Source organism: Typha latifolia, chromosome 15, assembly GCF_019914945.1.
Source record: "Typha latifolia isolate L0001 chromosome 15, TyphaL0001v2, whole genome shotgun sequence".
Classification (NCBI taxonomy): Eukaryota; Viridiplantae; Streptophyta; class Magnoliopsida; order Poales; family Typhaceae; genus Typha; species Typha latifolia.
Window position 1 is genome coordinate 7,573,776 of NC_133100.1, and position 21,996 is coordinate 7,595,771.

Below are 21,996 nucleotides of genomic sequence, written 5' to 3' on the forward strand. Positions count from 1 at the left end.
GAAACCAGATCTTTTCTCATGGAACACATTGCTTATGTGTTTTGCTCATTCTGGATTATGTAACATTGTCTCAAATTTGGCAGAAAAAATGAAAGAATCAGGAATTGAGCCCAATGAATACTCATATTCAGCTTTACTAGATAGATGTAGTTCTGCTGGTATATTATTTATTGGCAAGCAATTTCATGCCCGGGTTAACCGTTGAAACAGCTCTTGTAAATTCCTTAATCACAATGTACTCCAATTGTCAAGTGATGGAGGATGCTTTTGCAATGTTTGAAGACACCTCTTCCCCTGATAACATCTCGTGGAATGCTATGGTTTCAGGATGCACAGAATGGGCTTGCTGAAGAATCTGTGAAGTTTTACATAATTATGAATAGAAACGACATTGAAGTTAATCATATAATCTATGCAAGCATTTGCTTGGCTTGTGCAACACTCTCAGAGATCAAGTCGGGATCTCAATTTCATGCTCATGTCATCAAAAGAGCATGTGAACAGATGCGGCACTTTTCAACTCGCTCATAACCATGTATTGGTAAGTGTGGTCACATTCATGGATCTGCCAAGATATTTCACACAATTGCACGTAAAGATGTTATCACATGGAACTCTTTAATTTGTGCTTATGCCCATAATGATCATGTGACAGATGCGATTAAAGTATTTGAACAAATGACAATTGTGGGATTCAAATCTAACAATGTCATTTGTTTGTGTCCTCTCTGCTTGTAGCCATACAGGCTTGGTGTTGGAAGCTTGGAATTATTTTAAATCCATGCATGCAGATTATAGCATTGTTCCATGTGAGGAGCACTAATTTTGCATGGTTGACACACTATGTCGAGTGGAATATTACGAGAAACAAAGAGTTTGATTGAGAGCATGCCTTTTGATCCCTGTTCACTAGTTTGGTAGATACTGCTAAATGCATGCAAAGAAAATGGAGAATCTCAATCTTGCTGAGATTGCTGCAAAAAGAACTATTTTGTTCAGATGGCGTTTCAATTTATCAGAGCCAAGTTCCACCAGTTCTTTCACATGACTAATGATCCAGCAATTCAGGTATGGTCTGGTAGTCTGGTACTACCATCAGAAGTTCTATTGCTTCTGAAACTGCGAATTAGTGAAAATAAGAAGAAATTCACTTAATGGAGATTGATAGAAATTCGCTCGACACTAAGACGCATTTTAGCAAGCTGTTTATCGCCGTTTTTTTTGCATCAACAAGCTTGATATCCATGTAATGTTTGATTTTGCAGATATGTTCAGCAATCTGGAATCATTATAACAGATGAAAGGAGGAAGTAGAACACAATGATACTTGCAGAGATGACCTTGCAATTCAAGTGGTGGCTGAGGATGGTGATTACAGTAAGCATCCAGATTTAGATTTACTATGTTATGCATTTGACTACGCAACAACAAGATTCCAATCCATGCAGGCAATATTTTGAGTTCCACTAACCATATGTCATTGCAAGAACACAGAGTAACCCCTGAATTCAGAAGCTCTGAGCATTATTATATAACTGGATATCTCATTGCTGGTGCCAAATCCTGTCCATTTTCTAATCAACAAAACAGAGAGAAAAAATCTAGTCCATTTGGTTCAATGTGTGCAAAGATGCAATACACAATACATGTACATATACTACTATATGCGGATTTGTTATCCAGGTTAGTATTTCTTTCTTTCTTTTTTAGGCTGTACAATGTAAAATAATTAATAAATAATTCTTTTGGATTTTTTTTCGGATTAGTAATATATATAAAAAGTAAGGGAAATTTATCAATAACACCGTACATTTTGTCCTTGTTATTATTATTAACTCCCTTAGAATATTAATATTTATCTTGGATCCTTCCATTTTACTTAAAATGTCTCAAAAATACTTCATCATAGATAAAAATAATCTTAATATCTTTGAATAAGTTTTTTAAGTTAAAATAAAAATAAATGGAGAACTAGATTTTAATGTCAAATAGGGAGTATTTTAGGAGTAATATAATATTTTCTATTCTATTAGTCATTGATAGAGTAAAATTAACTTGTTTATGAATATAGCGATCGAATGATAAATATTTATATGATAAGATATAAATATTAGGAGTGGAACCTGGTCGGATCAAACATTATCCGACCCGTTTCGCTCTCGTACTCCTCCCTTGCGGGTCGGAGTCTAGGGTTGTCTGAATCCGACCCGGGATTTGTACTGTTCAATCGTATTAACGTTGTCACCCCAAGAGTTGCTTCCTTTCCCCTCTTCCTCCCTCTCGAATCTTTGCTTCGCGAAGCCTAGGGTTAGGAATGAAGAAGTACGGACTCCAGCTTCGGATCCCGCCGTCGCAGTCGAAGCCGGCGGCGGCTCGGCCTCCTCCTCCGCCGCCGGCCTTCGCGTTCGGCGGAGACGACGACGACGACGTGGAGAAGGAGATTTCTCGCCAGGCCTCCAAGAATAAGGCCCTTAAGAAGGTAAAAGCCCTAATTTTTTTTCCCCCTCTTAACTGTTCGTGCTTCGAAAGCCCTAAATTTTTTATTTTGGCGCAAGAATAGGTTGAGGAGCAGTACGCGAAGGCGCTGAAGGAGGACCCCTCGGTTTTTGACTACGATGGGGTTTACGATGAGATGAAGGAGAAGATTTCCCGCCCCAAGACCCAGGATCGCGCAGAGAGGAAGGTTAGTTGTTTCTTTGTTTTCGTCCTCAAATTTTTTTGTACATCTACCGCTAATTAGATTTGTGTTGAATGTTCTTATTGGTTTGATGAACTTGTTTTATGTTTTTGGGTATTTCTTTAGGAGCTTATTAAGGAAAGGAGAAAAAAAATCAATGCGTGTAAGTAGGGGGTGTAAATGAGCTGAGCTTGAGCGAGCTAAGCCCAGCTCGGCTCAATAGCATTATTTTCTCAGCTCGAAATCGGCTTGAGCTCGAGACGAGCTAGATAAGTCTAGCTCAGCTCGATAGCTCGATTAATCATGGGGTTGATCGATCTAGGCTCCTCCATGTACCCAATCACGCCATGGCGTTCGTCGCCGATTGCATCTGGAGCTTGATGGAGCCTGTGGTCCAAAACATTTTGGCAACATAAGAAGGTGACATCATGCATCTTCTTGGAGAAGAACTATAAGACTTATCCGAGAAAGAGGATGATCTCAATTAGAATCCGAGCCTGCAAAAGAGGAGATCATACTATAAACTATGGACTCTCACCTTAGTTGTGTTACCATGATCAAAATAGTTGTGATCCCCAACTGATGTTGGTAGACCAACCAAACAATCTTGAGGTCTTAGAGAATTTGCTTCTTTGCCTCTGTTTGGTAAGGAACTCGGCTATTGTCTTAGAGAAGTCAAAAGTCCTTGACATGCATTTGTTTTCATACTTTGTAATTTCTATAATTTTGACGGAAGAAATTGTAACTGGCAATATAAAGGAGGAGGAGAAGGTAGAAGATAGGGGGCAAAGAAGATGCAACAGAGAACACTATATAAAAATGAAGCCGAAGAGATCCAAGAAAATTTCACTGTCTTGCACACTAAGTATGACTACCTGCCCCAGTGCTTCTTCAGCCTCAGCCGTAACCCTCTCAAGCAATTCCATGCTGACAAGCACAGTCTCTGATAAGCTCGACAAGGGCGAAAAGCTAATAGAGAGGAAGAATAGCTTTACTGTCTTACCCACAAGCCATGTGCCACTCTTGTGAAGCCCTTGGATGTGAGGAAACACCTGGTTTGCCAGAAGGCAAGATAGCGATGAGAGGATTTGAGGGCGAGTCCATAAGAATGAGAGTGGTGAGATGAGTTTTTGGAGTGCGACATGCTTAGGGATTTAAGAAATTAGTTGGATCTATGATCCAATGGCTCTTAATAACTCAAACTATTATATGTATATATATATATATATATATATATATTAAAGCTAACTGAGTCGAGCTTGAGTGAGTCGAGTGTGGCTCGACTCGGCTTGAGCCTGACGAGTCAATAAGCTTTTTGACAGCCCTACGTGTAAGACCACTTTCACTGTTGTACTTGCTCATGTTGTAACTTGAGTTTTAGTAATATTTGGTGTGTACAACTGTTAATTGGGGACATTTGGCAATTGGCGTGCATGAGTTATTTGGTATTCCACTTGTTCAATATATGAAGACAAGAAGTAAGGAGCGAATGTGATTGGATCTTGCTGTGGGGATGATTAGGTAATCCTTTAGATGTGAATAATTTTGTAAGAGAACAACTTATTGAAGAGGACAGGACAACCGGTCGCAGAATAGAGACTTGAACATAGTTATTAACCTGATATCAAAATATATTCATTTGTTGTTTGGTCTCTGAAGAATTTTGGTAACTCAGAAGCGTCATATCCTTATAGATGGGTTTTGTGAAATAAAATGGACAACAGAGTTGGTGGAGATAAGTTTTACAGACTGGTTTATTTATGCTAGGTTTTAAATCATGCTGACCTGTTTTTATAACAAAAGCAGACTTTTCTAGTATGTCTCTCAGACTTGTATTTTATAATCTTTAATTTTGGATTCTATCTGGTCATTTCATCTTTGTTGTATCCCGAGTTCTCATATTGAGCATTTCTTCTGTTCTCATGCATTTAATTTTTATTTGAGTGTTTATGTTCAACATTGTGTAAATTTTCTTCATATGTAAGGATCTTAAGTGATTTTTGACAGCATCCTTTTATTCTTCATTTCAGTCAAAATACATTGAGGTGCTTATGGATAAAGCAAAAGAACGTGAGCGTGAACATGAGATAGTATATGAGAGAAAATTGCTAAAAGAGAGAAGCAAGGAAGATCACCTCTTTGCGGAGAAAGAGAAGTTCGTCACGAGTGCCTACAAAAAGAAGCTTGCTGAACAGGCAAAATGGTTGGAAGAAGAGAGGCTGCGACAACTTCGTGAGGAAAAGGAAGATGTAAGTGGTTCAAGGAAATTTTCTTGTCATTATCTTATATCTTATGCATTATCTGTCATGTACTAATTGGCTAACTGAATTGTTTCCGTGAATATTCATGTAACTGAATTGCTTAGAGTTGATATTTACGTATAACAATCAGCATAGTAATAGAATTGCTATAGTAAGAAATATTCAGGTTTTTCTTGTTGAAAATAGAAGAAAATCATGCAGCCTAATGCAAATACTAGTTTTGGATGCCATTGTTAAGTGCATGCTTTCAATTTTAGTGTACATAGATCCAGCAATAACTAGGGAGTCTTGTGCATATTGACTAGTTGTTTTGCAATGACAGTTTTGAAATGAGATTTGAATAAATAAATGGTGCGTGAGCGTTGATATTATATATATGTTGATTTCCCACACTTTCATTCTACTAGATTCATTTCCGAGAAGGCGAGGGAAGAAAGGTCGTGCTTACATATACATATAGTTGTTTATTTTTATTTTTGTAGTTTGTTTATACTGATTAGTCAATTGTGCTTAAAGAGTATATTACATACTGTGTGGTGTTTAAACTGGTCCTTAACTTGCATTTCTTGCTACGTGTTAACTCCAGAGACAAGTAGCTGTTGCATAACTTGTCTCTTTATCACAACCCTGTTTCTAAAATAGTGCAATATAAACTAGTCTTTTTTTCTCGGAACCATAAACATCTTGTGAGACCATCTTAGCAAGTAGGGAGTAATTTCCATCTTGCACTTGTATATAGTATAAATTTTGCTCTCTCTATGTTTTGCATGCATGTACTTGTTCTACCTTTTTTGTTATAATCCCTTTTATGTAGCTAAGAGTGATGTCTCTCCTATTTTCAATTTCTCTAACTAAAATATATTTGTCATTCAAGGTAACTAAGAAGAGCGACTTGAGCGAGTTCTACTTTAGCCTCAACAAGAATGTTGCTTTTGGTGCACGGACGGAAGAGGGCAGAAAGCCTAGGAATCATGAACGAGCGCATGAAAGCAGCCAAGAAGCTGAAGCTAGCACGTCAACATCTAAAGCATCTGCACGCTCACCTCAAAAGAGAGAGGAAGCTGACACAAAACCTGAGAGCTCTGACCATGCTCGGAAAGGTTCTGAAGATGTGGTTCTAACCACAACGGAGGTGCCCACGGTGGTGAACATCTCTTCAGAAGACAAACAGGCTGCAGAACCATCCGCGATTCAGATAACACCCGAACACTATAAGAGAAGTGATGATGCCTTAGCTGCAGCCCGAGAACGGTTTCTGGCCCGCAAGAGAGCAAGAGAACAATAATGAAAAAGGACATTCTTGTAATGTTATGCTATCTCCTAATATTCTTTCATGCTTAATAGTTGTGTGTACAATACTTTGATCTTGTCTCTCTTCTTACTATCATGCTAAATTGTAGGGTATCTGATTCATTTAAACAGAGAACATGTCACCTTGCCCTTGCAAAGCTATTCTGCTACTCTTGTGTTTTTTTTTTTTGGTGGAGAAACTATTATTTGTCACCATAATTGTTGGCAAGTTGTTGACTTGTGTGAGTAAGCTCATCATCTCTTGCCCACTTGATATGTGAACTGTGATATTAAACTGCAAGCAGATAAATGAATAAAAGCTTGGAGATCTTCTTGATAATCTTAATCGTAAGCTGGACTGGAGACAACATCTGAGAAATAAATACCTTTCTATCAATCCATGAAACTAGCCTTAAAAAGTATGTAAATATTTCGCACAAATTCTAACTTCCAATGGGCTTTGTTTTATCCAAAATCTAGTCATCGCAGGCCTATGCTTACCAAGCATGATACGACATGAGAGGTATTTATGGATCATCACATCTTCCTAACACGAGCAAAACAAAAATTTATAAGACATAAGAACTGATCACCAAATCTCCATATTAAACAAAATAAAGTAGTCTCTTCTAACTTTGGCAATATGGTTAGAGGAGACGTCCTCACGTTGCTCGACGTTTTGCTTGACCCAAAGGCTAAACTGGTGACCAGCCCCTGGTCTTCACCAGCCCAAAGTCCCCCAGTTTGGAGAAACCGGTAGCCCCACTGGTATCCCCCATCCCCTGGTTTTACCAAGGAAAATTTGCATGTAACACCTTAAATTTTCATAAATTCATTGTTCACATCCTTTTTTTTTTAATAGTTACAATTCATCCCCTTATTTTAGATCTATAAGACAGGGTATTGTTCAATATTACGATCTGTGGCTAACTACAATTAAGTTTTCCCAGTGGAAGGATGGGTAATCAATTAAGTTTGAATAAAAAAATAATTATGCTTGTAATTTAATTATAGATTTTACAGTTATTGAACATTTGTTTTTGTTTCACAGTTTTTTATTTTATGTAATTCATAGTTATGACATATTTATATTTTTACTAGTTTCATAATTTTATTATGAAATTCGTAGTTATTAAATATTTAAATTTTTTATTTAACAGTTTTATTAGGAAATAATACAAAAGTTAGATTACACTAAATATACAATATGCTTCTCTTTCTTCACCAATTAACGAAATAAAATTGTAAGAAAAAAATAAGAATTAATTCATCGTTTTCTTCTTCAAATCAAGTCCAAATTCTAACTGCTAAAATGGCAGGTTTTGATCCGTAATATCTTGACATATAGCGTGTTAAATATAATTTTCCCCAAGATTGCTTCGAATATGGGACCTTAACTGTAAATTTCTCAAATGTGAGGTGTTGGATGCAAATTTCCTTCTAATCCACTCTTTGACGATGGAATTCTCACTTCGGGATAGTCGCTCTCACGTGACGCACGGACGGGTGGAGTGTAAGCAGCAGCGGCGTGGCAATATCATCTTTATTATTATTCTATATATACTCCTCCGTGCTATCCGATAGGGGAAACGATATACCGCTCCTTAAATCCTCGTTTCCCGAGTTCTGTCTTGAGCGTTTCCGCTGTGGTAGCCATTTCCCTCCTCTTCCCTTCAATCCGCTGTGTGGCTACGAGGATTTGTCCATTGCTCTTCTTGTCTCACTTTGTAGTGCTTTCAATCTCGCTTTGTGTGGTTGTTTCCTTGAAGTAAGAGGAGTAGACGCCAACTGTTTGATAAATCTCCTCTGTGAGTTGGGTTGGAGTTTTTAGATATTGAAGCATGAAAGTTATCTCTTTTTCCTTATTTTGGTTTTGGATTGTGTGTAAGATATGTCAAAATTTTAAAAAGATCATTTTTTTTTCCTCTCCCTTTGTTGTCCGATTGATTCATATTTTTCGTTAAATGCAGGAGTAGGAAGCCGATCAATGGCTTGTGCTGCTTATAGTGTTGGGAACTCGCTGAGAATTGTTGGAAGCCGTGCCACAGAAGCGTTTCTCAAGAATAATCTCTCTAGTGGCTTGAGCTATTCAATCTCTTATCCTGGTTATCAGACATGGGATCGTCTTTCTTCTTGTAGTATTGGAGGATCTCATGCATCTTCTCATTGGAACTTTGTCTTAAGGGCTTCTAAGAGTAATGATGGGACCTTTGAGGGAGATGTCTTCTCTGGCAATGGAAATAGCAATTCGAAAGATTCTGGTGAGAAATTGCTGCACTCATTTACACTGTTTTAGGCTAAGAGAAATCGCTTTGTGATCATTTGTTTCTAAAAGACATTAGGTTCAGTTTCAATTGGTAACCCATTTATTTTGGTAGCAGGCTAACATACCTTCGTAATAATATATTATTTCTTGATGCTTAGGCATAACAGAACCTTCGTAATCTTTGGATTTACACACACACACACAAATCGTGAGTAATATCTCGATTTCCTCTCTGTTCTTGATTATTAATGTCCTTTAGTTACTTTGATCAGTCTGGTTGAGTTTTTTACATAATAACTTGAACTTTCGCTTCTTTAAGTTACTGTTGATCAGAACATGAATTGGAAAAGTAGTTCTTGTTTTCCTGTTTCGAGATTTGGTACTTGTGCTTTAATCTGAAGTAACAGAGTGGTACCTATTTATTTGTCTAATTTTAGTTATGAACATGATTTTCTGTTTTCTCCTTCTATGAATTTTTTGAAATATTATATTTAGAGGTATTTTTTGCATTAGTATAGGAATGTTAGGCAATTATAAGTTTATATAACATGCCCAAAGAAATTGAATATTGTTGACAGAGTATATGAGATGGATTAATGGCATTACTGAAGTAGATGATCGCATATGTTTGTATTGATTTTCCGAAGTTGTCATCGAGAGAACTATGAATCATTCTATGCTGCACTCAGGTGCATTAGGAGTTAAGAGGGCGAGGAGTGCTAAAAGTCGCTGAGTTTAAAAAGTGTGAGTAAAAGAAGTGCTCGAGTTGAATTCACTCGTGATATGTTGGTAAAAGAATCCTTAATATTGATGACATGTCAAACCTCACTCAATTCCATCCAGATATCATTGAAGCTGATGCTTCTCTAGGAGACACATTTGTAAAAATAAATATTGATGACTTGAAAAGAGTGCAATTTGAGATACTCAGGGTATGTATGGAATCATTAGTGTTGATATTTTCATGCAGGAAAAGGGAAAAGGGAAATCGAGTCAGTGAATGCAAGATATTCACTTCCATGAAGTTCTTTATAATGCTTCATGGTAGTATATTGGCAGATGATGGTGAACTCTTGATTAAATTTGTGTTTTTGTTGTTGGCTTGTTGCAGAAGATAGGGTGGTGGTGTTGGTCATTGGTGGAGGTGGCAGGGAACATGCTCTTTGCTATGCATTGCAGCGGTCTCCATCTTGTGATGCAGTTTTTTGTGCCCCTGGTAATGCAGGGATTGCTCAGTCTGGATATGCCACCTGCATTTCAGACCTCGACATTTCTGATAGTGCAGCTGTGATCTCCTTTTGCCGCATGTGGGGAGTTGGACTTGTAGTAGTGGGTCCTGAAGCTCCTCTAGTTGCTGGTCTTGCAGACGACCTTGGCAACGCTGGGATTCCAACATTTGGCCCATCAGCAGAGGCTGCAGCACTCGAGGGCTCGAAGGACTTCATGAAAAAGTTGTGCGATAAATATGGCATTCCGACAGCAAAGGCATGATCTCTCTTCTTGTTCAGCGATTTTTATCATTATATCATCAGTTACTTTGCACATGTCATTCTGTTAGAGATGCAACCACTCTATATTTCTGTGGATGAAAGAATTCTCAACCTACTTTATATCATCAAGCTCGTCATGCTAAATTTGCTCCTGAACTGATGAGGATTTGTTGATTCCCCAATCTAGATAAAGTACAAAAGACTAATGTTTGTCAACTCTTTAATGTGACATAAATGAAATGGAAGGAGGATCACTTTGTCTTTGCTTCTCTTGTTCCAAATATTTATTCTCTTTAATGTTATGTCCTTGAACAAGAAACATCGATACATATTCTGTTTCCCTTTCAATGAGCGATTTTTGTTACCAATAGCCTTGACTTTCAGTGAGGCATGTAAATGAGGAGAAAGTGACCTTTTCTTTTTCTTTGTTTGCAGTATCAGACATTTACGAACCCTTCTGAAGCAAAACAATATGTCACAGAGCAGGGAGCTCCTATTGTTGTCAAGGCTGATGGCCTGGCTGCTGGGAAGGGTGTAGTTGTTGCCATGACCTTGGATGTGGCGCTTGAAGCTATAGACTCTATGCTAGTTGATGGTTCTTTTGGATCTGCTGGTTCACGAGTCATCATTGAAGAATTTCTCGAGGGTGAAGAAGCTTCTTTCTTTGCTTTGGTAGATGGTGAAACTGCCTTGCCTCTTGAATCTGCACAAGATCACAAAAGAGTTGGTGATGGTGACACTGGTCCAAATACGGGCGGTATGGGAGCATACTCCCCTGCACCAATATTGACAAAGGATCTTCAGGATGTAGTCATGGAAAAAATTATTCTTCCGACGGTAAAAGGGATGGCAGCCGAAGGCTGCAAATTTGTTGGTGTGTTGTATGCTGGGCTTATGATTGAGAAGAAAAGCGGGCTGCCTAAGCTCATAGAGTACAATGTACGTTTTGGTGATCCAGAATGCCAGGTCAGAAACTGTTAAATTCCTATATTATTAGCTCCAAACTCTTTCTACAGTTGCGTATTTGGACATACAAAATCAAAATTTATACCCGAGTATTGTGAATATTGTAGACATCTTAATGCCAAGTAACACTTATTGAGCTGCTAGTAGCAAAATATTAACTGTGTCTAGCCCAGGTTAAACTCTCCTGAAAATCGATCTCTGTCATTTCCTTATCCAAATATCATCTGTAGTCCCCTCATTTCTGTCACTACTGCTAAATTTTCTTTCTCATCTCTATAAACAGGTTCTTATGATGCGATTAGAATCCGATCTGGCACAGGTTCTGCTTGCAGCTTGTAGAGGAGATCTTGGCAGGGTCTCGCTTAGCTGGTCGCAGGAATCAGCCATGGTGGTTGTGATGGCAAATCAGGGTTATCCAGGGGACTATAAGAAGGGGACTGTTATTGGAAACCTTGAAGAGGCAGAATTGGTTGCTCCAATGGTTAAGATATTCCATGCAGGGACTGCTGTCGATGAAAATGGCAACTTCATTGCGACTGGAGGTCGAGTGCTCGGGATTACTGCAAAGGGGAAAACTATAGAAGAAGCAAGAGCAAGAGCCTATGACGCAGTCGAAGTGATCAACTGGCCTGAAGGGTTCTTCAGGCGAGATATCGGCTGGAGAGCTCTCACACTGGCAGTTATCTAGTTATCGGTGATCGGCGATGATCATCCTTCTTTTGTAAACATTGTTGAATAATCATGCTATGTGAAAGGGAGATGGATGGAAACATGATATGTGAAATACTAGTTTCAATCCTTATATATGAGAAATGAAATAATTGATGCTAACCATTTTGCCTAGAATTACTTATCATTGAACTGGTGAGGTTTGTCAATTCAAATTGTCTCAAACCAAGTAAGGCTTTAGGTAGTCTGCTCTCTGTAGCATAGAAAAGAACCAAGTGTTGATTAGATTCAGATGCATATTTCTCTTTTCTTTCGTGATATAGAAATAAACTTCTCGCCATCACTTATTATTTTATAAATCTATACTTATTTTGCGAAAATATGCATTTGTTGCTCTTAATCTTGGATTAATATTAGATAACTTTTGAACTATTTTAAAATTATTCATACAAGGGCAAAATAATATTTCTACATTTTAAGTTTATTTTGGAAGAAGCACAATGATTTGAATAATATAATCTTAATTACGAATTTTTTTTAAAGTTTTTAGGTTTTTATTATTTTCTTTCCCTAGAAACGTTATTGACCATCTAATCCAAACATTCCCATCAAATCAAAACCATCTCCACCGTCCATCACAACACCTCCCATTTCTTCCTCCCCAATTAAACCAAACCCCACCCATGACAGTCCTCTATTACAAAAAAGACCTCATCTCTTTCTAAAACCCGAAGCCCTCCTCATCTCGCGATCTCTCTCCTCGTCCTCCGTTAGGGTTTTAGTGGTTTATCGGAGAGATGAGCTTTAGGGGCGCGGGCGCTAGGGTTCCGAACCTCCCCGGCGGCGGGGCGGCGACGACGGCCGTGAAGCTGGCGGTCTTCGGTGGCGTCGCGCTCTACGGCGCCGCCAACAGCCTGTACAACGTCGAGGGAGGCCACCGGGCCATCGTCTTTAACCGACTCTATGGCATCAAGGACAAGGTTTCTTCAAATTGTTATTGTTGTCAGTTTGATGTGTTTTGCTGCTGATTTCGTTGATAGATTTGGTTAATATTTTATAGAAGAGATCGGCGAATATGGAATCGGTTTTGTTTCTTTTTTTTTTTTACATCATCTTCTTGTGAAGTTATATTTGGTTAATGAATGTAGGATGATGGAACACTATATGCGATGTCTTTTGATGCAGGGATTAGTGAGTAGTGTGTCTCTCTGTTCGAGAAGTCGATCGGCAAATGACACATAGACTTTTCTAATTTCGCTCTGTAATTTTGTTTATAGATGGCGTATGAGATGGTTGGACGAATGGAAGGTCTAGTTTTCTTAGAAAATGTGGAGTAATTAATTTATTTCTTGCTTGATTCCTTAGGTTTCTTTGTTGCTGGAAATATAAAAGGTTGTGGTAATTTTTTTATGTCATTGGTTCCGTGGATATGGAGTAGGTTCTCACTGAAATGTTATGGAGAATTTTATTTCTCATTTTCTTTAGAGCATGCGGAAAGAAACATAATTGTTGGATTTAATTTTTAGGTTCATGTATTTTGAATGGATCTTTTGTATGCAGGTTTATCCTGAAGGGACACATTTTGTGATACCATGGTTTGAGAGGCCTATTATCTATGATGTTCGTGCTCGACCTCATCTTGTGGAGAGTACCTCTGGTAGTCGTGATCTGCAGATGGTAAGCTACTTGATGAAATTGTCTTTTTTGTTGAAGTTTTAAATATAATTTATTTTGCTTGATCCATTGTCAAATTTTAGCCAAAATAACTATTAGTTGGAACTTCTGGATAATTGGTACATTGAGCAACATGTTGACATATAACACTTGGAGACCATTCTTTCATAATTATAGACATTAATTACAGGTGGACAAGTCATTCTACCTTTTCTCAAATTAATGTATCTGGTATTGTCATCTCAACTGTGTCTAATCTGAATACTTTCTCAGGTGAAGATTGGGCTTCGAGTTCTTACTCGTCCATCACAAAGCAGTCTTCCTACGATTTACCGTACACTTGGGGAAAACTACAATGAGAGGGTGCTGCCATCTATTATCCATGAAACATTGAAAGCTGTGGTAGCACAGTACAATGCTAGCCAGTTGATCACACAAAGAGAGGTATAAGATCCATCATAGAAAAATAAATTTTGGTAGATCAATGGTTCGATCAAGTTGGTCTATGTGCTAGAAGAATTAAAAATATGCAGTCCGTGGGGAAATGTTCTTGAAGACCTTGATCTTCTGCAGGCTGTAAGTCGAGAAATACGGAAGGTATTGACTGAGAGAGCTACAAACTTCCACCTTGTACTGGATGATGTCTCCATCACAACTTTGAGCTTTGGGAGGGAGTTCACCCATGCAATTGAAGCTAAGCAGGTGGCAGCACAGGACGCTGAAAGGGCAAAGTTTATTGTAGAAAAAGCTGAGCAAGATAAGAAAAGTGCTATTATCAGAGCACAGGTTAGCAGAACCTCAATTTTTCATTTGTTCTTTTTCATGTATACATATTAGATCAAGAAGCCATTTTATGATTTAATCCAGTGGATCATATTAATTGGTATATTGGCAATGAATGTTATGCTGACCATTATCCTTGATGGTTTGATTGTTTTTATATAAGCTATTAATCTTCCAGGGAATATGTTTTTATCAAGCAGAGGAGTTATGTTTAAGGCTTTAAGCTATCTAGTACTATTAATTTCACGTTTGACTTCTTACTGGTGAGTGGTGAAGGTATAAAAGTGGTACGAACCAACAAATTTAAATCCTTAAATGGCTAAAAGATAACAGAAGAAAATTGCATGGGATGGGAATGGGATACTTGTTACAAGGCATAGTCTAGAATTTGACTTCTTCTGTTATCATTGACAATTCACAATTGTAGTGCCTATTATGAAATTGTTATTGTACATAAATTCTCAAATTCAGCTCTCTTTTGCCCTTGATTGTCTGGATTAACAAAATCTAGATCAGTGACAGCTCTATTATTAACCAGTGCGGATCTCCTTCGGCATGTTTCTTATGGCAGTTTTCTTTTGAAGTAGGATTTACTGGCCTGCTTTATTTTGATATACTTAAGCAAATAGACTGGTTCCTGAACTCTGGTAGAAATATTAAGGATAGGACACTGCCAACTCGTTTGAAAGCCTGATTCATGTTCCATTGCTTTGAAATGTGAAATTGCGTATTCTTGCATGGACTGGTGTATCTTTTTGACAACTATTGGACTTGCTCCTACTTGCGATTGCATTCGACTGATGTTGAACTTCCATGAGTCATTTATCTTCACATTGAATGACTTTGAGTTTCTATTATGTGTCCCTGAATTCCTCATTGGAATCTTAATGCCTGGTTTATTCGATTTTGTACACAAATTTTGCCAAACTATCTCACTCACAACTTATCTTCATTTTCAGGGTGAGGCAAAGAGTGCTGAACTTATTGGTCAAGCAATTTCAAGTAATCCAGCATTTCTTGCTTTAAGACAAATTGAAGCTGCAAGGGAAGTAGCTCAGACCATCGCAAATTCCACCAACCGGGTGTACTTAAATTCAAAGGATTTGTTGCTGAACCTCAATGACTTGAAGGTTGATAACATAACCAGATTGAGGAAATGAGTGGAACTCCCATATACCTATTTTGAAGGGAACCACCGCTTTTCTGGATAATTTGATCAAATTCCTGTTTTCTACAGAGAAAAATAGGACAGTAGTTCTTTTTAATAATTTCACTGCGAGCTCACTTGAATATTTCCTTGAACTTGTCATGTGGATTTTGATTTTCCAAAGTATCAAGTGTTAACAGTGACTTTGTTACCAGTCATCTTCCACTGTATTTTTCATTACATTTGCAAGATGCTATCTTTTCCCTCTGCCACATTCCTTTATCAGACATGTCCCAGGTGTGATCTTGAACTGAGAAGTTGTCTTTTCTTGTAAAACAAATGCTTGAACTGAGAACATCAGGTTGATCCAAAGGTAGAAGGGGTTATAACTTTGTTTCTTCTTGTTGTCCAGTTAGTGGATTGCATGATCTTTACGAGGCATGACTATGTTAACAAGTAGGTTGCTTTTGAGTTCATTTTTCTTGTATCCTTTTTTCTTTCTGAACAGGAACTGGGAGGCAAAGATTTATTATTTGGTGGTAGCAAGCATTTAACAACTAACTCCTCATTAATCATAAAATTTTCAAGGCAACCGAGGAGAATTTAAACTAGTTGAAGGGCAACCCCCTTCTTTTTCATTCATTCATTTTTTTTCTTATTATTTATTGTTGATTTATTGTTCTCATACTTTTTGGAGATAAGAAGGTTTGCCCAGGATCCCTACTCAATAATTAATTTTTAGGAAAATTTATAAATAACATTCTACATATTTTCAGGGAATTTTGTTCTAATTATCATTCACACTATATGAAATAGTATCATTCGATCAAATCTACACGTCTTCTAATATCTCAAAAATACTCTAATGTTAGTTTAATGATAAATATAAAGACAAGAAGTGAGAGTGTTTTTAATAAATTTCACTAATCCATCTTCAAAAATCCCCAATTTATTGCCAAAATTAGTACCAAAACTGTTCGGGCTCTTATCGGGCCTAGCCCGTTAACAATCCGAGCTTCCTCATTGTTTATTCCCAATTCCCAAATTATATTTCGATTAGAAGATTAATTGGCAGGTAAAAATCTCGTGGAGCTCTATATCTGAGCAAGAATTACTTTCCAAAACCAATACTCTACCATTTCCAATCTTCGGGTTTTTTATTAGTTCTCCATTTCAGTAGAGAAATTTTGTAAATTTGATGGAGGAGTTAAAGATGGCGGTTGAAGGCGAAGCAACGGCGCCACCTCTGCCTCCTCCGCTGCCAAATCCCGCACCGGTGCCCGTGAGTCCGGAGACCGAGGTTGAGGCTTTCAAGCGTCGCATCGATGGCATCATCTTCAAGGCCGACGAGGTTTTTCTGATCTATTCTTTTGAAATCTCCGATACCCACATTTGCTACTAGGGTTTTAATCGAGTGAACAGCTACGATTCTATCTTCCTGCCTTCTTCTAGGGTTTTAATCAAAATAATAGCACAAGGTGTTGTCTTTCTGGTCACTCTGAATAAATTTGGAGTTTTTATGCAGCTGGAGAAGATGGTGAATGAGGTTGTACAGTTTTACGCGAGCAAGAAACAGGCAAACAATTCGAAGGGGAGCTCCGTGGCCAGAGAGAAGGATAAGGATAAGCTGGTTGGGGTTAGTAATAGTAACAGTGGTGTTGATAATAGTGGAGGCAAGAGTAATGACAAGATGCAGGCGGATGGGTGTCGAAATGTAGTTGGCTGCTCAAGGAGAATGCAAGAGCTCATGCGGCAGTTCGGCACTATTTTGCGTCAGGTTAGTAGGGATTCTCATTTGGTGTTCAAAAGCTTTAGAATAAGTTCCTTAAGAGTTGCCTCTGAGATTTGATATTGAATGGGGGATCTGGGTGTTACTATTTGATGAGGGGAGTTTTTCTTATATGTTCTAAAATTAGGATCATGAATCTTATGCTCTCTCATACTGTTATATTAGATATTGACTGATTTGATTATAAGATGGTTCATCTTTTAATATTCACATCTAATGGTATGCATATGCTTTTATGCGATTTAGGGCTCACCTCTTCTTACATTGAGAAATTTTTTTCACTTTAGATATTTTGATATCTGGAATTTAGATATTTTCTTGATAGTTGCACATATTAAAAATGTTTAATTGATGACAGTATGACACTAGTTCTCATGTATGGTCAGTTAGAATTACTACCCATATTACGTTATTTGCTCCATCATTTAACTTGTTTGAACAGCATAACACTACAATAGCAGCAACAGTCTACTTGGTTGGCACTTGGCAACATGAATAACTTTTTTTTCCTTTTTAGCCTTGTCTTGCTTATTGTTCTTATCCTCTTTTACTTTGCCTTTCTCATTTATTTTTAGTTAAGTTATTGTAACAAATGTACATTTTTCCAGATTACCAATCACAAGTGGGCTTGGCCATTTTTGGAGCCTGTAGATGTTAAAGGCCTTGGTCTTGATGATTATTATGAGGTAGTTCTGTTTTTTGTTTTTAATCTCCATTTCTAGCATTATTTTCTGATTATAAATATATCGTCTCTGGAAATTATGAAGCTGCTGAATTTGTTCGTATGTTTTAATGGTATTCACTTGAGCATATCATGCTATCCAAGTTGTAGCAGGTCCTTTGTATATTTCTACAAAGTTTATGAAAGAGTGAACTTATTCAACTCCTTGTCATTGTAGGTAAATATTGAAAAAATTCGCATTACGGTGGAATGAAGATACTTTAATTTTGTACCAGATCTGATAGTGGTCATTAATTAATTTACGTGATGTACAGAAAATAGAGTATAACATGTGCTCTTTGATTGATTCACATCTCAATGTTGGTGTATTCAGGTTATCAAAAAACCAATGGACTTCCATACTATCCAAACTCGGATGGAAGCCAAGGATGACACTAGATATAAGAACGTCCGAGAAATATATTCAGATGTGAGATTAGTTTTCACTAATGCAATGAAATACAATAAGGAGCGAAGTGATGTTCATGTAATGGCTAAAACATTGTTGGATAAGTTTGAAGAGAAGTGGCTTCAACTACTGCCCAAAGTTGTTGAAGAGGTAAGGCATAACTTGGTCATTGTTCTAATTTTTTCTTGAAGTGACAAAGATCCCCATAGTCTACTGTTCCTGAAGCCCTTGGAATCCTTCTTATTTTCCTAGTAACTGAGATGCTAACTTTTAAAAAGTCACATCTTACATGCTATTTTCTTATTTAATTATTGACTGCTTTCTTTTGTCAGGAAACAAGAAAAAAGGAGGATGAAGCACAAGAACTTGTCAATACACACATTGCCCAAGAGGCAGCTATTGCAAGATTGGCAAGAGATACTGATAATGAGGTGGATATATTTCTTGGAGCAATTTTAGGTTTAAAGTTCTAGTATTTTCTTCTATCCTTTATGTAGCTATTTATTTTTCTCCAACATAGTTATAACGTTCTTAATCTGTCATCATCTAATCATCATTTTTTGGGAAGGGAGTAGTGTCTCTTTTCACAAAGTTGATAATTATCTTATAAGTTTTTTTCCTTCCTGTTTTTCAGCTCAATGAGCTAAGTTTGCATTTGGAGGATATTCGGAAAGTGGTGGTTCAAAGATGCAGGTATTTCTTATAGTTGCTAAGTTTCACTTATTTAGTTCTGATTCTTTTTTCTAGTATAGAAACATTGATCTGTTCATATCTGATTCTTTTAAATAGAAATTCTACTTTCGTGGTGGCTCAGAAAAAGAATGGTGTTAATTTGTTTCAGAAATAGAATTATATTAGTGGTTCAGAATATTATTACATGTTGCTTGAAATACACAAAGGACTAAGGCTTACAAAGCATGTTTTTTATGCTAAGGAAAATCACATGTAGCCTAATAGAGAAATAGGACCCTGATCTGCAACATGCAAACACCTGTACTTAAAGCTGGTACAGCGGCCTGTAGGTGATTCAGATTTGGAAGTTTCTAAAGCTTTCTAATTACTTTTTGATGTTTCTGTTATCCTGCATTATTTTCATCATTTTATACGCTTATTTGTCATAATGCCGGTAAAGTTAGAGGTCAATTAGTCTTCCTCTATCTATGTTCTTTCAATAGTTGAACCTCTTAAAACTTCAGAGCAGCAACTGATGAGCTGAAGTAATGGCTGTATACATTGTCATTTCGTTCTCTTACTGGCTTGGTATATCTAACATCATGGAAATGGTATCAGTAGAAGCATGCTAACTTTTGAAATTCTTTACAAGGAAAATGTCCACAGATGAGAAAAGAAAACTTGGTGTGGGTCTGAGCAACTTATCTCCTGAAAATCTTAATAAGGCACTAGAGATTATTGCTCAGGACAATCCAACCTTTCAATCTACAGCGGAAGAGGTGGACCTTGATATGGATGCACAGGTAATTTATCTACTGGTGTTACAGTATATTTCTTTCTGTTCACTTGGAGTGCCATCAAATGTAGATATCTGTTTGCAATGAGAGACATGCATTGCTTTGTAAGAGTCAATATAATTTTATTTTCTGGGAAAGAAAAGAGCTACTAAATCAAAAATTTAATAATAAAGGTGAAGTACAGCTTATTGCATTGCCCTATGGTCTTGATGTTTCTAAAGCAAACTACTTGTTGAGCAATCTTATGATTTAATAGTTAATATTTGGGGTTTTGGGGCAATATTTGCATTTCTTTATAAATTTGAAGGGATCATACACTGGAAAGAGAATTCCTATCATATTGTTTATATTTCTTCTTGTATAGGTTACCACTGATTTGTTATTGTATTTCCACATGTTTTCTTGTAGAGTGAAAGCACCTTATGGAGGCTTAAGTTCTTTGTGAAGGAGGCATTGGAACTGCAAGCTAAGAACAATGCTAGCAAAGGCGATGACAACTCAAAGCGGAAGAAAGAGATATGTGATGCTCTTGCAAAGACGGCGAAAAAACGAAACAAAAGGCTATCTTCATGATGTACCTTTTGTGTCCATTGGTCCATGCTTCAAATCCATATCTATGGGGTTTTCTTTTTCCAGCTTGCCAAAGTTCTCATTGGTGGGTTTGTTGTAATGAAAACATGATGCTTGTAAGTTGTAACTTGTGAATACCTGCTCATTTTGTTGTAATAATTTCATGTCAATGATAAGGTTTTAGATTAGAAGATGCAATTAGCCATCTCGAGCATTATAAGCCATATGATGTGTAAGATTCTGATAGATGAATGTATTCTACTATCAAAGGTGCAAACAGCATCATTTACTGTGAATCAAGTTAAAAAGGATAAAATAAGAACCTTGAACCAAGCCTTTCAGATTGTTTCCATTCTAGTTCAAGTAGTGATTCATTAAAGATATTTTTATATATATATATATATTTGCAGATATAAACTTAATTGTGAGGTCCCTATTTTATGGCCAATTGCTAATAGTAGGTGTCTTCTATGATGGAGCTTGCTAATTTATAGCCAATTCCATTACAAGCTTTTGGGCTCCTCCACCAAATCATTATCTAGAGGGACACTTACATTTCACGCCCAATATTTTAATGAATTTATGGTTCGCAAACTATTATTTATCGGTATTTAGTCGAAAAAAATATTTTCCCACTGATATCTTTTTGTTAGCCATAGTTAATGTATGCTCTATTTTTTGAGAATAAAATCCAGGACTAGGGCTTGAAATCCAGATGCAAAAGGATATAGGAGCTATGCCTTTATCTTTTGCTTGATAGATTTGTTGTGAAAGAATATCCCACTATGAGTGCATCTTTGCAAATGGTGGACCATATATGATTTATCTTTGTCCACACTTGTCATACCACACAACATTGTACTCTTCTCCTGTTCCTCTAGAAGAATGGCAAATCGATGCATTGTTGATAGACACTTATCACTATTGAAAGAAACACCAAAGAAGCACTCCAACAAGCTAGTGCCCATATGGAATGGCCAAACAAAGACATCAACATTGGCAAGGAATCTCATGTGGTGAGTGCATCATTATTGCTTCATTCAATGCACTTCTTCTCATTCCTTAGAATGTGACAAATTTTGTTGTCCATTATAATCTCATTCATATTAAGTAGAATTACTTTATAAAATATTGTATGCTATTTTTCATTCCAATTTGGGTGGTTGGTGGTACTCCTATAATTGAATATATATATATATATATATATATATCTTTCAAAACCAATTATATTAGCATCAATACCATTTAATAGGCAAAAAGATGGACACAACTAAGAGAAGAGTATGCAAAAAAAAAAAAACATAAGGGTACTTTTTTTTACATTTAAATGGATGGAAATCTAAAGCTATTCTCCATGTATACCATTAGCTTCTTGAACTGCCCTAATGTTCAGAGGGGGTGTTTACATCACTATATATCTTCTATAATAGCAAGTAGTAAGGTTGTATAAATATCAACATAATAAAAATCCAATTGCCTAAAGTATTCTTTAAAAAAAAAAAATTGTGCTTAATTTTACTCATTAAAAGGTTAGAAGATTCCATGGGGACCATTGAGGATTGTGTTGTCTCTCTTCTTTGTCTCACCAAAGGAATAATAAGCTTTTAAAACACTAGTTTTATATGGTGATCTCATCACCCTTAACACAAAGGGCCACATAACAACAAGCTCTTTTTTATCCCACCAACTTTTTTTTTTCTTTTTTGTAAAAGAAAATTTTCATTGGTTGCCAAATGCAATTTTTTTATGTTTATATGAGTTAAATAGACATAGTTTCCTAATTATGTGAGATAGTCAATTTTTAAATCATATTAC

The 21,996-nt window shown here is 36.9% G+C and overlaps 4 protein-coding genes across 4 annotated transcripts; all 4 read left to right on the plus strand.

Moving 5' to 3' along the window:
• Window positions 1-920: 920 nt before the first annotated feature.
• On the plus strand, window positions 921-6,386 carry LOC140801967 (uncharacterized). The gene is made up of 5 exons (XM_073157367.1): window positions 921-1,068; window positions 1,266-2,479; window positions 2,561-2,683; window positions 4,708-4,926; window positions 5,813-6,386. Exons 2-5 carry the CDS (start codon window positions 2,315-2,317, stop codon window positions 6,221-6,223), a joined length of 918 nt encoding a protein of 305 aa, XP_073013468.1. The 5' UTR covers window positions 921-1,068; window positions 1,266-2,314; the 3' UTR covers window positions 6,224-6,386.
• Window positions 6,387-7,811: 1,425 nt separating this feature from the next.
• On the plus strand, window positions 7,812-11,781 carry LOC140801971 (phosphoribosylamine--glycine ligase-like). The gene is made up of 5 exons (XM_073157373.1): window positions 7,812-8,036; window positions 8,199-8,489; window positions 9,606-9,979; window positions 10,420-10,950; window positions 11,234-11,781. Exons 2-5 carry the CDS (start codon window positions 8,216-8,218, stop codon window positions 11,636-11,638), a joined length of 1,584 nt encoding a protein of 527 aa, XP_073013474.1. The 5' UTR covers window positions 7,812-8,036; window positions 8,199-8,215; the 3' UTR covers window positions 11,639-11,781.
• Window positions 11,782-12,303: 522 nt separating this feature from the next.
• LOC140802150 (prohibitin-1, mitochondrial-like) lies at window positions 12,304-15,437 on the plus strand. Its single transcript, XM_073157592.1, has 5 exons — window positions 12,304-12,599; window positions 13,180-13,296; window positions 13,567-13,737; window positions 13,867-14,079; window positions 15,036-15,437. Exons 1-5 carry the CDS (start codon window positions 12,417-12,419, stop codon window positions 15,234-15,236), a joined length of 885 nt encoding a protein of 294 aa, XP_073013693.1. The 5' UTR covers window positions 12,304-12,416; the 3' UTR covers window positions 15,237-15,437.
• A 798-nt stretch (window positions 15,438-16,235) lies between these two features.
• Window positions 16,236-20,379, plus strand: LOC140802400 (transcription factor GTE1-like). The gene is made up of 8 exons (XM_073157915.1): window positions 16,236-16,574; window positions 16,749-17,000; window positions 17,621-17,698; window positions 18,068-18,292; window positions 18,475-18,573; window positions 18,777-18,835; window positions 19,467-19,617; window positions 20,020-20,379. The coding sequence occupies exons 1-8, from the start codon at window positions 16,422-16,424 to the stop codon at window positions 20,182-20,184; spliced, it is 1,182 nt and encodes a 393-aa protein (XP_073014016.1). The 5' UTR covers window positions 16,236-16,421; the 3' UTR covers window positions 20,185-20,379.
• Window positions 20,380-21,996: the final 1,617 nt, after the last annotated feature.